The sequence below is a fragment of the Ammospiza nelsoni genome, chromosome 23 (genome assembly GCF_027579445.1).
Source record: "Ammospiza nelsoni isolate bAmmNel1 chromosome 23, bAmmNel1.pri, whole genome shotgun sequence".
Classification (NCBI taxonomy): domain Eukaryota; kingdom Metazoa; phylum Chordata; class Aves; order Passeriformes; family Passerellidae; genus Ammospiza; species Ammospiza nelsoni.
The window spans coordinates 4,491,810-4,505,888 of record NC_080655.1 but is presented as its reverse complement, the minus strand read 5'-3'; the positions used below and the strand labels follow the sequence as shown (position 1 = coordinate 4,505,888).

General features: G+C 45.7%; 1 protein-coding gene across 1 annotated transcript; it reads left to right on the top strand.

Annotated features, from left to right (window-relative positions):
* Positions 1-8,698: 8,698 nt before the first annotated feature.
* Positions 8,699-13,278, top strand: SIKE1 (suppressor of IKBKE 1). Its single transcript, XM_059487895.1, has 5 exons — positions 8,699-8,999; positions 9,085-9,190; positions 9,446-9,588; positions 11,418-11,531; positions 11,936-13,278. The coding sequence occupies exons 1-5, from the start codon at positions 8,841-8,843 to the stop codon at positions 12,014-12,016; spliced, it is 603 nt and encodes a 200-aa protein (XP_059343878.1). The 5' UTR covers positions 8,699-8,840; the 3' UTR covers positions 12,017-13,278.
* The last annotated feature ends 801 nt before the right edge of the window (positions 13,279-14,079 follow it).

Sequence of the window (14,079 nt, the reverse complement as noted above, 5' to 3'; positions counted from 1 at the left end):
TGGGTCATCAGGGACAGAGGCCATGGGGACCCTCACGTCACTGCTTCCCAGAGTCCCGCCTGCCCAGCGCTCACGTTCTGCTTGCTAGAATTCAGAATTCTCCCATTTTGGTTGCTTTTGAGTTCCTGCTCAGCACTCATATCCTGCTTTCCTGCAAGAATTCAAAATTCTCCCATTTTGGTTGCTTTTGAGTTCCTGCTCAGCACTCATATTCTGCTTTCCTGCTAGAATTCAAAATTCTCCCATTTTGGTTGCTTCTGAGTTCCTGCCCCGCATTCAGATTCTGCTTTCTTGCTAGAATTCAAAATTCTCCCATTTTGGTTGCTTCTGAGTGCCTGCTCAGCACTCATATTCTGCTTTCCTGCTAGAATTCAAAATTCTCCCATTTTGGTTGCTTTTGAGTTCCTGCTCAGCACTCATATCCTGCTTTCCTGCAAGAATTCAAAATTCTCCCATTTTGGTTGCTTTTGAGTTCCTGCCCCGCGTTCAGATTCTGCTTTCTTGCTAGAATTTGAAATTCTCCCATTTTGGTTGCTTCTGAGTGCCTGCCCAGCACTCAGATTCTGCTTTCCTGCTAGAATTCAAAATTCTTCTATTTTGGTTGCTTCTGAGAGCCTGCCCAGCACTCAGATTCTCAGAATTCTAAATTCTCCCATTTTGGTTGCTTCTGAGTTCCTGCCCCACATTCAGATTCTGCTTTCTTGCTAGAATTCAAAATTCTCCCATTTTGGTTGCTTTGCGTTGACATCTCCGTGTGCTGATGGAAAACGTTCAATTCCCAAGCAGGGAAAATATTGCAGTAGTATTCTTTGGAGATTTTTACATGATATAATAATTTAATTTGGAAAGTCTGGATGGGGCCAGGACCTCCAAACACCAAACACTTACCTTGTTCTCTGTGTTCTGATCCAGAAACTCCTCTGGCTCACTCTCAGTTCATTGGCAACCTCAGTGAACTTCAGTTCACGTTGCCATTAACTCAGCAAAATTTCATTCTTAAACCCCAAATATTTCCTTTATTAGTAACTTCTAATAAATTAATATTGCAGTTTGGTGTTTCCATTGTTTCCCAGGTAGATGTGACCTTTTTGGATAGGGAATTTTCTGGTTGGGTATCATGTTATTCCAGTGCTCCCTGCAGGTTGCAGGAGGAGCTCACCTGCCTTCTGTGTAAGGTCAGTTCTCCATTCACCTCAGGAAAAACTGCTTCTGTTGGATACTGCATGGAATTAGATGGGAAAAGGAAAATATAATTTCCTGTGAGCAAAGTCACTCAAAATACTCTTTTGGGACAGCAGGTTTTCATGGATAAATGGTCACCACCCTTCAAAGGAGGGACACATTTCTGTTCCATGGGCTCCAGAGAAGAGCTGCTTATTTCCATGTGCCATTTATGACTGTCTGTGGAGTGGAATGGTTGAGTCTTTCAAGAACAAACAGCATTGACTAATAAATGTTATCTGAGCATATTATGGGGTTTTCTAAGTTTTCAGATGTCCTGCATTGATCACGTGTGGTGATGGGAAGCTGCAGCACAGTGATTATGCAGCAGAAATGAACATAATTATCTTCTCAGCTTAATTATGCTCAGCACTTGTCTTTCTGGTAAAAGCAGCCTCATACAGAAACTTGTCAAGTTGTCAAAAAAATTTCAATAGTAAAACTGAAATTTTACAATTGATATAACAAATATTTTTTTCACAGAAGTATCTCTTTCACAATATCCCATTGACTTTTTCATCCAGCCTTTCTCATGAAAGTTGGAAAACCAAGCAGAGATTTGTGAAATACTGGGGTTAGCTTTTAAATGCTACTGACTTTTATTTTTAGCATTTTTTTCTGATAGAAGGCACATTACTGATAAGCTGTTCAAATTAGCTATAGGATGTGGATATTTAGAGCCTGTTGACTTCAGGGGATTTAACCCTGAAGCCCAGGTTTTTAAAAGCATCAAATCTCTGTTCTATTCAGTTTATAAAGCCTGCTGGATTCAGGGTAAATTCAGTTTCTAAAATCAGTATATAAATAAGTTTATAAAATAATTATATAAAAGTTGTAATAGAAATTAATTGCTGTAATTAAGCACTAGCCCAAGGTTAATTAACTCCCACACTGTAGTAATGAAGCTCTTTTGCATAATCATGAAGTGATTCAGACCAGGTGACTGGCTAAATACATGCATTTATGTAAATACAGATATTTACATTATTTTAATAAATCACTGCTCCTATTCAAAGCTTAGCATGACAAAAATGGGAGACTTGAGGGCACACTTGAGTCACCTAAAATACTGCTTGCAAAGAAGAGGAAAATAAGCTCTTTTCCATGCTTGTAAATAATCAAAACCCAGAAAGGTTATTTAGGAGTAAGGGAGATTTAAATTACAAACTAGAGAAAGCAATTACTGTGGTAAAAATAGCCCTGGAGCAAGTTCCTTGTACAATCTTCTCCACTGGCTGTTTTGAAGATCAGTTTGGGCAACCAGATTGAACCCAAGAGTTGTTTTCTCTGAGTTGCTTTGGTTTGTAAAGAGGACTTTTTGGAAAGGGATTTGGAAAGCTCTTCCAGCTCTGTTTTCTGTTATTTTTCTATACCTACATCAATTCTGTAAAACACTGCTCAAGTCTCTGGTCAGTAACATGCCCAGAGCCACTTCAGTGGCGAAGGAAATAATACCAAACTCCAAGCTTGCTTTCCTAGCAGTGAGTAAACAAAGTGTCACTCATGGATAGGGCCTGAAAATAGGAGCTGAAGGAGTTCCTGCCGTGAGCCAACATCCAGAAGTGGCACTGAAGTGGGGAACAAGGGACACACATGTTTGCCATAGAAAATGAGCAGATCTGGAGCAGCAGCCTGACCTGGGCACTGCTGCAGCCCTTGTGCAGCCTCACTGCAAACTGGGAGCTCTGGGCAGCCAAACCCCCATGGGCTGGGCAGCTGATGGGTGAGGAAGATGGAGATGAAGGAAGAGCTTCCCTGGGTCCACACCTACTGAGAAAATCCATTTTCAAGGTCAGCACAATTCTTTGTTCATCTGGACTGGAGGTTCTGCATGTCTGGGACTCATTTGGTAACTGAATAGTTAAAGGAAATCACATCCACTCCAGCTGGGTCTTCTCTACATAAATGACCCGTTTGGCTTGATCTGCTATTGGATTGTTTACGTAACTTCAGTAATTAACCACTATCAGCCTCATTAATGAAACATAAACCACCTCTCCTGCTCATTTATAAAGCATTTGTCAAACAAAACTCAAACAAAGGGCAGAATCTCAGCAAAGTAACAGCCCTCCAAGAGCTACTGAGCCTGACTGCAAGGCACAGCAGTGACTTTGTTGTTGTTTTTCAGTAGAACTGAAGCAGAAGTGATGGCATTGTCTATTGCTCTTGGCTAACTTCTCCCCAAGCCATCTGAGATCTGTCACACGAGGGCAAGGATGCCTGGACAACTATTTTGGCCATTTCAGTACAAAATACTGATGTTCCAGCTCATTACTGTAAATCATTAAATGATGAAAGCAAGAGTCAAATACTAAATGATTAAAGCCCTCAAAAAACTAATTGCTAATTACAGTAATTGTTGTTCTATGTGAGTTAAAGGTTATATTAAAATAATGATTATTTCATTACAGGATTAGATCTTTCCTGTTGGTAAACTGTTCTGAGCAATATTACAGAAAGCTGAGTATTAACAATACAGATCATGTATCAAAATGATCCAACCTATTTTTATTTTTTTATTTTAATCTTTACCTATTTTCATGTCAGAGAAATAAAATGGTTCAGAGGCATAAAATATATTGGCAGACACATCCATGCCAGAGGTTTTGTGATCCAAAACCTTGGATTTCCTTTCCAATTTGTTGAGGAACTCATGAAAAAACCCACAAGTTTTCTGTTTCTCCTCTCTTGTATTATTTATAGATCTCCCAAAGGTTCAGGAATGCTGACACTCTTGGGATTGCTGTTCATGGGTGTGGATGAAGCTCTCAGTCCTGGGTGAGAAGCAGCACAAAGCTGATTTTGCAAAGTACTGATTGTGCCTGTTGGTGTTACCTTGCACAGTGAACAGCTCCCATTTAGCCCTGCAGAGAACTGGTTTTTGGTGTCAGATAATAGAAATATTCTTTGTTTTGCATCAAATGTGTCAGACAAATCCTCACAAACAAATTGGATGAGAAGATGGAAGTTCTTGTTAAATTCTGAAATGCTTTCATGGGATTAAATGATGAAATGGCAGACCAGAGAGGAAGAACAATTGTTGGTCTTTTTAAGAGTAGTTTTTTCTTACTCATGCAGTCATTGGACAGTTTCACCTGTCATTTTCTTACAGGCTTGTAAGGCCAATCCTGAAGAACTAAACATGATGTCAAATTTAGTCCAAGAGCCAGACTGCCTTAAACTCACCTGAAAATCTCAGGACAGCCCACAAAATGTTACAGTTTCTCCTGTTTATTCTTTTAAGATTAATCTGCAGTGCCTGAGTGCAGAGTAGATACAATAAACCCATCCATTCAACCTTCACAAAGTTCCTGGGTACCCTGACACCTTCCCCTTTTAGTACCCTCTGCCAAATCTGCTTCCCCTTGGCTGGAAGACCAAGATTTGTTAATAAAATGCTCCAGCAAGGTGGAAGAAAGCAAAGCTGTCAATTGAATTGATTACAATCCCAGGAGTTGGTAGTTCATAGAGAATACTCCACAGGCACTGCAGGACTTTGTAGGTACAGCAAAGGGAAGCCAAAACTTCATTTCCATAAAACAGATCTTGACACTGTGTTAAGCATTACAAAATAATTATTGTGGAATGCCTTGCTCAGCATTTTATCAGCAATGGTCTTGCTGCTGAGACTGAATTAACTGGATGTGTCCATTTATCAATGATAATGTTTTTCCTTTTTTCCAGCCTGGATTCCATCTTGAGGACATTTGTTTTAACAGTAGAAAGAATATTAGAGTCATAAGTGTGAGTGCTGTGGTGCAGTGGGTGACTCCTCAAGATTTATCAAAGCAAGATAATTAGGATGAACACTAAGACTGAGTTCCTTGGTGATAACTTTTGTCACAGGACAACTCTGCACGATGCCATGTTAATCCACCTTGAAGTATGGGATGGGAAATGCAAGAGGAGGATTCCTTTGGGCTCCTGGCCTGTGATTCTCTGTGCTACACTTTTGTTGAAGGCAGTACCAGTGAAATTGTGACAGTAGCTGAGAGCTGTCTTAACACTACCACTTCATTTGAAAAGCAAGCAGTCAGAAAGTGTTGGGGTGTGTGGTGTGAGAGGGGCTGGTTTGCTTTTTAAACAGCTGTAGCTGCTGAAATAGTTGGGGTTAGAAGGAAGGACTTGTAATGGAAATGAGAATTGTCACATTCATTTTTAAAAAGCTTGTGCCCACCTGCATCACCATGGGAGACTTGTGCTTTCAGATACTGAGCACAATGTTTCTGTCTGTGCTGATTGCACTTACAATTAATATAATTTTACTGAAGATCCAGGAAGTATCCTAGAAATTTGCCCTTTATTCTTTTCTCTATTTCCAAAATCTAGATGTCACTCCATCTGTCACAGACTTTGCCATTTGATACCGGTCTGTTTACAGAATCCCAGAATGGTTTGGGTGTGAAGGGACCTTAAATCCCATCTTGTTCCACCCCTGCCATGGCAGGGACACCTTCACTGTCCCAGGCTGCTCCCAGCCCTGTCCAGCCTGGCCTTGGGCACTGCCAGGGATCCAGGGGCAGCCACAGCTGCTCTGGGCACCCTGTGCCAGGGCCTGCCCACCCTCACAGGGAGGAATTCCTTCCATGTATATCACTTGAATTTCTGCTCTTTCAGCCTGAACCCATTTCCCCTTGTCCTGTCCCTGCAGTTCCTGATGAGGGGTCCCTCTCCAGCTTCCCTGTAGCCCCTTCAGACCCTGGAAAGGGCTGTGGGGTTTCCACACAACTTTCCCTTCTCCAGGCTGAACAGCCCCAGCCCTCTCAGCCTGTATCCAAAGGGGAGGTGCTCCTGTGCCCTGAGCAATTTTGTTCACTTTATGTCCCTCTAGATTCTTTTCTTTGTGATTTTCTTACTGTTAGCAAGAGCCTCCTCAGCTGTACTCAGAACTGCTATGTTTTTATCCCAGCACAGAAATACTATTTCTGATTTTCCAAAGATGGCCTGGAAGCAGTTTGGGCTCTACAGCAGCATTGTTGTTCTGAGTGTCCCATACTCTGCTATCCAGCCTTCACTTCTGCTACAGCAACCCCATGTTCTGTTTGACAAAATACAGCCATGTGGTTAAGAGTTATTAAAAGCATTAAAACATTAACCTCCTGTAACCCCATTTTTCACTTTGTACACACACATAAGTGTTTAATCGAATTGAAGTTAAACACTAAAAAGTTTGAGAGGCCAAATTTATACATTCTATTTAGTTTACACAGAATTGCTGTGATAAGCCAAAGGAATTACAAGGCACCCCTACTCAGAAATGCTCATCTGTTGATTTGTTTAAGCTCTGTTGCTACACACTCCAAGTTTTGGTGGGGAGCATTCCCAGCATTTAAACCAAGGAGTTTTGTCCTGCTGGGATCCTCTCTGTGTCCTGGCGCCACAGGAACTCTCTCTGCTGTCCCTTGGAGCTGGAGAAATGATTCTGTGTCCAGATCTGCTGGAGAGGGGCTGAGATGGGCTCAGGGCAGTGTGGCAGTGGTGCTGTAGAGTCTCATCTCCCTCCTCCTGGAATTTTATTCCTAGAAGCCAGAATGCCCCAGAGGAAATGAGCTGATCCTGAAATGACAGCAGTGCTGCTCTCACCTACCCCTACGGGCAGGGAAGGCCAGGATGGCACCTCTGACACCAGGGGAAGTGAGTTAAATCAGAATTATAAACACAAGAGCACAACAGGCACCTCAGACACTGGTGCAGCTCCTGCAGGGGTGAAATGATTCACACTGCCCATTCCATGGGTTCATTCAGCTGATTTCCTGTGGATGTGAACTGGAATTGCCAGTGCCCCATCTCTAAATGGCTCACTGAGTGCCTGAATCCAGTGGAACCTCAGGGACTGCAAGTTTGGTTTCACAGAAATCCCTGTGTTGGATAAAGTGAAAAGGGGAAAGATGGCTGTGGCACACAGAGCTCGTTCCATGGAGCTGTGTCAGTCCTGCTGTGGGAAATGGGTGCTCTGGGAGAGGCTCTGGAGGCAGGCACAGAGCTGGGAATGGAGCAGAGGGAGGCAGCAGCAGGTGCTGAGCTGCACACGAGGGGTCAAGTGAGAATGTGGGAGTGGGACAGGGGAAACCAGCCCTGGCCACAGCTTAGGGATGGTGTGTCCATTTTGGGACAGGACCCAACTGTCCCAACCTTTACCCAACTTGTTCCACAGCCAGGATGGTCCACACAGTAACATTTGTCAGTTTTCCAAGTGCTCATGACTTGCCTATTAGGAAAAAGGAATTCTGATAAACTGTGCTAACTTTCTAGTATTCTCTAAAAAGATGAAAAATAGGGAAGGACCAGAAGGTGAAATATGCTATAACCATGGTCTGGGCTTTAATTCCAAACTAGCGGAAGGATTACATTTCTCAAATTTGCAGAATAGCTCTCATACTTCACTAATTAATCTGATTCTGATGAAATATTCCAACTGCAGCTGCTTGCCCTGTCCTCTTTTGCATTGTGTGCATGTTTTGAGATTGTTGCTTTTATAAAATTATCTCATTCAGCACTTCTGCACCAGGCTTCATTATCTCTGGGATCATAAAGAACCTTCATCTGATAAAGCATCCTGGAGTTTTCTTATGTGTCTGTGTGAATAGGGAATTAAATTCAAAAGATTCAAATCAAAGGCTAAAATATTATTGTTGAAAACATTGTTAATGAAGTCGGTGCTATTGAACAAAACTTTGTGGCACAAAGCCTCAAGGACAGCCCGGATCACCAACAGTAGCTTCAGTTAGCAAATAAGAATCAAAGCAGCGAGTCAGCATTGCACAGCTTGTTATTTCGAGTGGCGGATGTTTACAGTGGAAGGGACAAACAGCGGGATCAGATAAGACGGGAGCCCCGCAGATCCAGCCGGGATTGATCGCGCTGGGAGGGAGCAGCCGCAGAGATAAGCGGGACCGGGGTCAGGGCCGCCGGCCCTCCGCAAACAGCCCGTGCCGAGCAGCGGCCGCTCGGAGCCGGCCTTGGCCCGGGCTCCCCCGGCCGCGCCGGGGCTCTCGGGCACGGGGATCGGACACGCGGGACGCGGCGTGGGCGGCTCGGGGGAGGGGGCGCATCCACCGGGGCAGGTGTGCCGGGGGAGCACGGTGCCCCTCGCCGCAAAACGCCCCCAAACACCCCAAATTCAGCCAAAGACCCCGGGCTGCGAGCATCCCCCGGGCTGCGAGCATCCCCCGGGCTGAGAGCATCCCCCGGGCTGAGAGCATCCCCCGGGATGCGAGCGTCCCCCGGGCTGAGAGCATCCCCCGGGCTGAGAGCATCCCCGGGATCGGCGGAGGCACTCCCGGGCTGGCCCCGCCCCCAGACCGCCCAACCGGCGCTTGGCCCCGCCCCTCCCTAGCTGACTCCGCCCCTCCGCGCTCTGGCCCCGCCCCCCCGCCGGGCCGTGGCGCTCTGGCGCCGCCAGGCGAGCCCGTGGCGGATCGGCGGGCTCGCGCCGGTTCGCGCCTGCGCACTGGCGGCGCCGTGGCCGCGGGCGGAAGCGGCGTCCCGGCCCCGCGGGTTCGCGTCCGCCCGCGCCCGGCGGCGGGGCCGGAGCGGGGCCAGAACGGCTGAGGGGCGAGAGCTGCGGCGGGGCCGCGAGGGACATGGGCCGGCCGCGGGGCTGAGCAGCGCCGCCCGCCATGAGCTGCACCATCGATAAGATCCTGACGGACGCGCGGACGCTGCTGGAGCGGCTGAAGGAGCACGACACGGCGGCCGAGTCGCTCATCGACCAGTCGGCCGTGCTGCACCGGCGCGTGGCCGCCATGCGGGAGGCGGGCGCGGGCTGCGCCGACCAGGTGAGTGCGGCCGGGGCGGCCGGAACGACCCCCGCGGCTCGGTAGGCCCGAGGCGGCCGGACCGACCCCCGTGTCTCCCCGGCAGGGTCCGGGACCCGCGGCGGAGCGGCCCGACCCGTCCCGGCTGCGGCCGCACGTGGTGCTGGCACAGGAGAACACGCAGATCCGCGACCTGCAGCAGGAGAACCGCGGTGAGCGGGGCCGGGGCGGATCCTGGCGGGTGATGCGCAGAGGGGCCCCGGGGGATGTGGGGCGGTAAGCGGGGCTGTCCTGGCGGGAGGGTCTTGTGGAGGACAGTGGAGTGTCTGGATGCCCCGGTGGGTCAGGGAGTCTCCTCGGCCGAGGGGATCCGGGCAGCGGCGGAGCAGCGCCGGTCCCGCAGCCGGTACCCAGCGAGCGCCTCGGGGCTCCTGCTGTGGCCCTGCCTGATGCGCTGTGCTCTGCAGAGCTGTGGGTCTCACTGGAGGAACACCAGGATGCGCTGGAGCTCATCATGAGCAAGTACAGGAAGCAGATGTTACAGCTGCTGGAAGGGAGAAAACGGGAAGATGCAGAACCAGTCCTGAAAGTCCATCAGGCTAATTCTGGGGTAAGGTGAGATGGGGACAGGAGAGTGCTCAAGACCCCTGTCCCCTGCTCGCTGTCACACAATCTTTGTTTCCATTCCTGCAATGCCTGGTCTCCAAAATACATTTTCTCCCAGTCTTGACTCTCTTTGCTGGTACTTTCCCCTTTGTTCCTTTCAGAGCACACAGGTTGTAACTGAGGACACTGAAAGGCACAACCCCTTCACAGCCCAGGTGGAAGCTTTTCCTTTCAACCAGGTGCTGCATTCCCTGGCTTAAGCTTAATGTGCCTGATCCTCCGTAGTAAAATCAAGGATGTCCAAGTTGTTATAATTCCTGTTCAGTAGCTGTAACAAAGGGGAAAAACCCTCCTGAACTCTGTGAGCTGTATATGTTTAGTTCTCAAGAGATTTCACTCCCTAGTGTTTTTAAATCCAGATACTGTGTGGAGTGGCCTGAAGTGTCCCTTTGTACACACTGGGCTCAGTGACTACAGAACTCTGAGATGTGGCTGCTGATTACTGCTGCCTGTTTCATATTTAGCTTTTGAGTAACAATAGAATAACATTAAATTTCCATTTAAAACTTAGGAATTGTGTTAGGCATTTTTTGAAATGCATTTTTGTCCGATTAGAGAACAGCAGGTTGGTTCAACCCAGTGACATCTCATATCTTGTATCTTTTTTATTGAAACTGGAGCCAGGCCAACTCTTGTCATGTGTTCCTGTGCACTGATATGTGGCAATTCCCTGGTTCTCTTTTCTGAGTTGCTTAACTCCTCTGAAGGTGTAGCTATGTTTGCTTTCCAGTGCCTCCCTGAGTGCATTAATTGCTGTTTATCAGGGTTTTACATTTGAACAAAACTTGACAATGCAAAGCTGAAAGGGCTCTGCAGGAACCCTTGAAGGGATATCCCTTGATTATCTCAATTTCTAGGCAAAGTCTTCAGTACTTCAGGTGAAGTCCTTGAGTTTGGAGAACAGTAACAAACTGCTAATGTCTTTAAAATAACTATTCTTAGTATAAGAATATATATCTTCCTGTTTAGAGAAATAATAATCATTCTTCCCAGAAATCTCTCATGTTCTCCAGCTGTCTTCTGGATGCTCTAATTTGTTTACATACTTTCTGAATAATGGAGTTCAAAAGTGAATTCTCTGCTCTGTGATAAATTTATCTTCCAGAGGGCACTTAAAGAAACTCCACCCAGTCACCTGTCATGTTAAGTGATATATTGCTCTTCAAGCAGGAGCTGTTGCTTCATACTGGAAATTGTCAGTGTTTGTTCCATGTGCATTTCTGAGCTTCAGCAAAATGCATTTTCCAGAGGATTATTGCTGCATCTAGGCAGATTCTGTAAAATCTGCCTCTGGAGGCTCTGGTCTTACTTGCTTTAGTTTTGTTGCTGGATGTCCTTCTGAGGTAAAGTTGTTTACTCCACACTTGAAATCACCTTTACATTTATTTTTGGTGTCTTAATAAATTCAGTCAGGTTTTTCTAATAGAGCAAAATAAAATCATGCTCACATTAACCTGAATCTGCTGTCTCAGACTTTGGCACACTTGAAATTATTTCCCTTTAGATCAGAGTGCCTTATCTTGCTGGCTGCTGTCTCTCTCTTCACTGTTTTCACTGATAAAGGACTGCTGATAAAGGAAAATGAGGTACAAGTTCTTATCTTTAAGTATACAAGGCAAAAAGACTTTCAAGTGCTTGGGAGAAAATGATTAAAATTCAAAACAGAAAGAGAATCCAAAATCAGGAAAATGGAAGTAAGTGATTTAGAAGGAATACATTATGACTGTTGCTTTTGTCTGAACTTACTGAATGTATTAATTTTATGTCTTTCAGGAAATTGAAAGTCAAATAGACAGAATATGTGAGATGGGAGAGGTGATGAGAAAAGCTGTTCAAGTGGATGATGAGCAGTTCTTTAAAGTTCAGGAGAAGCTAGCTCAGTTGGAGGTAAGAACAGAGCCAGTTGCTGAAGATAAATTGAGCTTTGAGGGTCTCCAGACTTTCTCTGTGTTTTCTATGTTTGTGTCAAGAACTTAAAACATTAAAAATTTTGGAATATGGTCAGGAAGTGCAGAACATAATTGTTTATTTTCAAGTTTTTAATGTTCATATTATTTTTATATATCTATATATAAATAAATAAGGGCAGAAGAAGATAAAGTATAAATTATATGGTTCCAGTACTAAAATGATGTAGTTCCACTGTACTAATGTTGGCATCACAAACTTTATGTATCTGTGAAGGAGTGGGACTTTTTAAAAATCAGCATCTTTTAACTACAAATTAGCACCTTTCTGTGATAATTGTGAATTAGTTCATTTCAGTTTCAGCAAAAATGTTGATTTTGCAGCTTGAAAACAAAGAGCTGCGTGAGCTGCTGTTGATCAGCAAGGAATCCTTCGAGGTGGGGAGAGAAGATCTGCCAGACTGAAGCCCAGGCCACTCCAACCTCATCTCCAAAGCCTTCAGGGACTGTTATGGAACTACCTGACAAGGATTTGTTGTTCCAGGTGTTTCCTTGTATATTTGTTTTATCTATAAAATGTGTGGGCTGTGTTGTCTGCATTTTTCTGAAGTGTTGATGGCAAAAGCTTGCACCCTGCTCTTAGTACCTGCAGCACTCGGATGCTTAACACTGAAGTATTTGATGTGTCCTCCCTTGTGATGGCTCATTTCTTCTCCCTTTGTTATTTTTTATGAGCTTTAGTTAATAATTCCAGCTGTGCAGATGGCTCTTAAATCCACCTTGTGTGTAGCTAGAGAACATAATGCAGGTTGTGATTGTTGTGCTTGATAGAAGGAACAGGAGATGATTGAGGAACCACAGTGTGAGAGGCAGGGATGTGGTTTGCTCTGGCTGGGCTCTGCAGGGTGAGGGACCCTCAGTGTCTGGCTGGCCTGGCTTTGTCACCTGGCCTGGCTTTGTCACCTGGCCACTGCTGAGAGCACAGCAGATGCCAGCAGAGCACTTGAAGGAGTCACTCCTATTCAGAGCAAACTTTACCTTGTTTAAGGGGTGAAGATTGGAGTCAACATCCCTTCCTGACACACACATTTTTTGAAGGATTAATCATTTTTGGTAGCTAGACCTGTCCCAGCCTTCCCAGTGCTCCCAGTTAGCAGCCACCCTTGCTCAGAGCCTGCCAGAGCACAGCACCTGCAGATCAAAGCTCTTTGGCCTCCTACAAATGTGGGTTCAGGCAGAGGGAGCTCAGGTCTGCCTCAAAACCAAACCAAACCCAAAGCAAACCACCCTCATGCACAGAATTTTAATGTCACATCACAGGTGAGTCTGGTGTTCCATGGTTACTGCAGGTCCTGTGTTGAGTGGAATTAGAGGTGCAGTGTTGTGGGAGTTTCTCAGTACTGTGGTATTTTTAATGACATTTTTATATAAAAGATTTCTGTCCTACCTGTGATTGAAGAATAATCTTCCAAGAATGGTAAACATCTCATGTCCATTATTAGCTGAAATTTTTGATGGCATTTTTTCCCAAGTGAGACTTTAGATAGATGCAGAAGGTGACTTGTTCCTGTGCTTACTGAGAGACAGTGAGCACTGGAGACATTGTGAACATTTGGAATACCCAGCAAGACTGGTAGATATAAGGGGTTTCTGTACAGGAGTGCTCTTGTATACAGTCCTTTTCTATTAGAAATTGTTCAGGAGGGAATAAAAAACCCAATAGGAAATACTTTCTCAAGTGTTTTGTGAGTCCTGGGGGAATTCCATGTATTCTGCATATTCCCAAGCCTTTTGCACCTGAATGAAATACTACAATGACCAAAATGTTGAATTTTCTGGTTTTTAAATTAACATCATCCAGAATGCCTGTGATGCATTTTTATCTTCCCTCTCTGTGTCGAGTAACGTCCCTCCAACTGGGTCCTAGAAAAAAATCAGAAACTAAATAGCAGTTGCTCTGATTGAGTTTATTGTTAATTAGTAGCAAGCAAAAATAGGTGAGGGAAGTTCAAATATGTTCACAGAACATCCCGAGTTGGAAGGGACCCACAGAGATGGAGTCCAACCCCTGCCCTGCACAGACACCCCAAAATTCCACCCTGTGCATCTCTGGGACGACGTTCAAACTCTCCTGGAGCTCTGGCAGCATTGGGGCTGTGCCCATTTTCTGGACAGCCTGGGCAGTGCCAGCACCCTGTGAGGGAAGAACCTTTCCCTGACATCCAACCTAAACACCCCTGCTATAGCTCCATGTCCCATTCGGGATCTGTAACTGGAATCTGTGACTGTAAATGGCCGGTTGTACACAGTTCCCGAGGGTTGCTGCGCATTTTCAGAACTTGCTCCATTTGTGTTGGAAACCGGACTGGAGCTTCAGGACTGGAAATGCTCTGCCTTGTCCTCAAAGCATCAGCCCCTGATCCTCTGGTTCTTCAGCGAGCACAAGGCTAATGTCCCTCTCCCGGGCTCTGCCTGCCCAACATGGAGGTGTCCCACCAGAGGGGGTTCCTGAGGGTCTGGGATGTGCC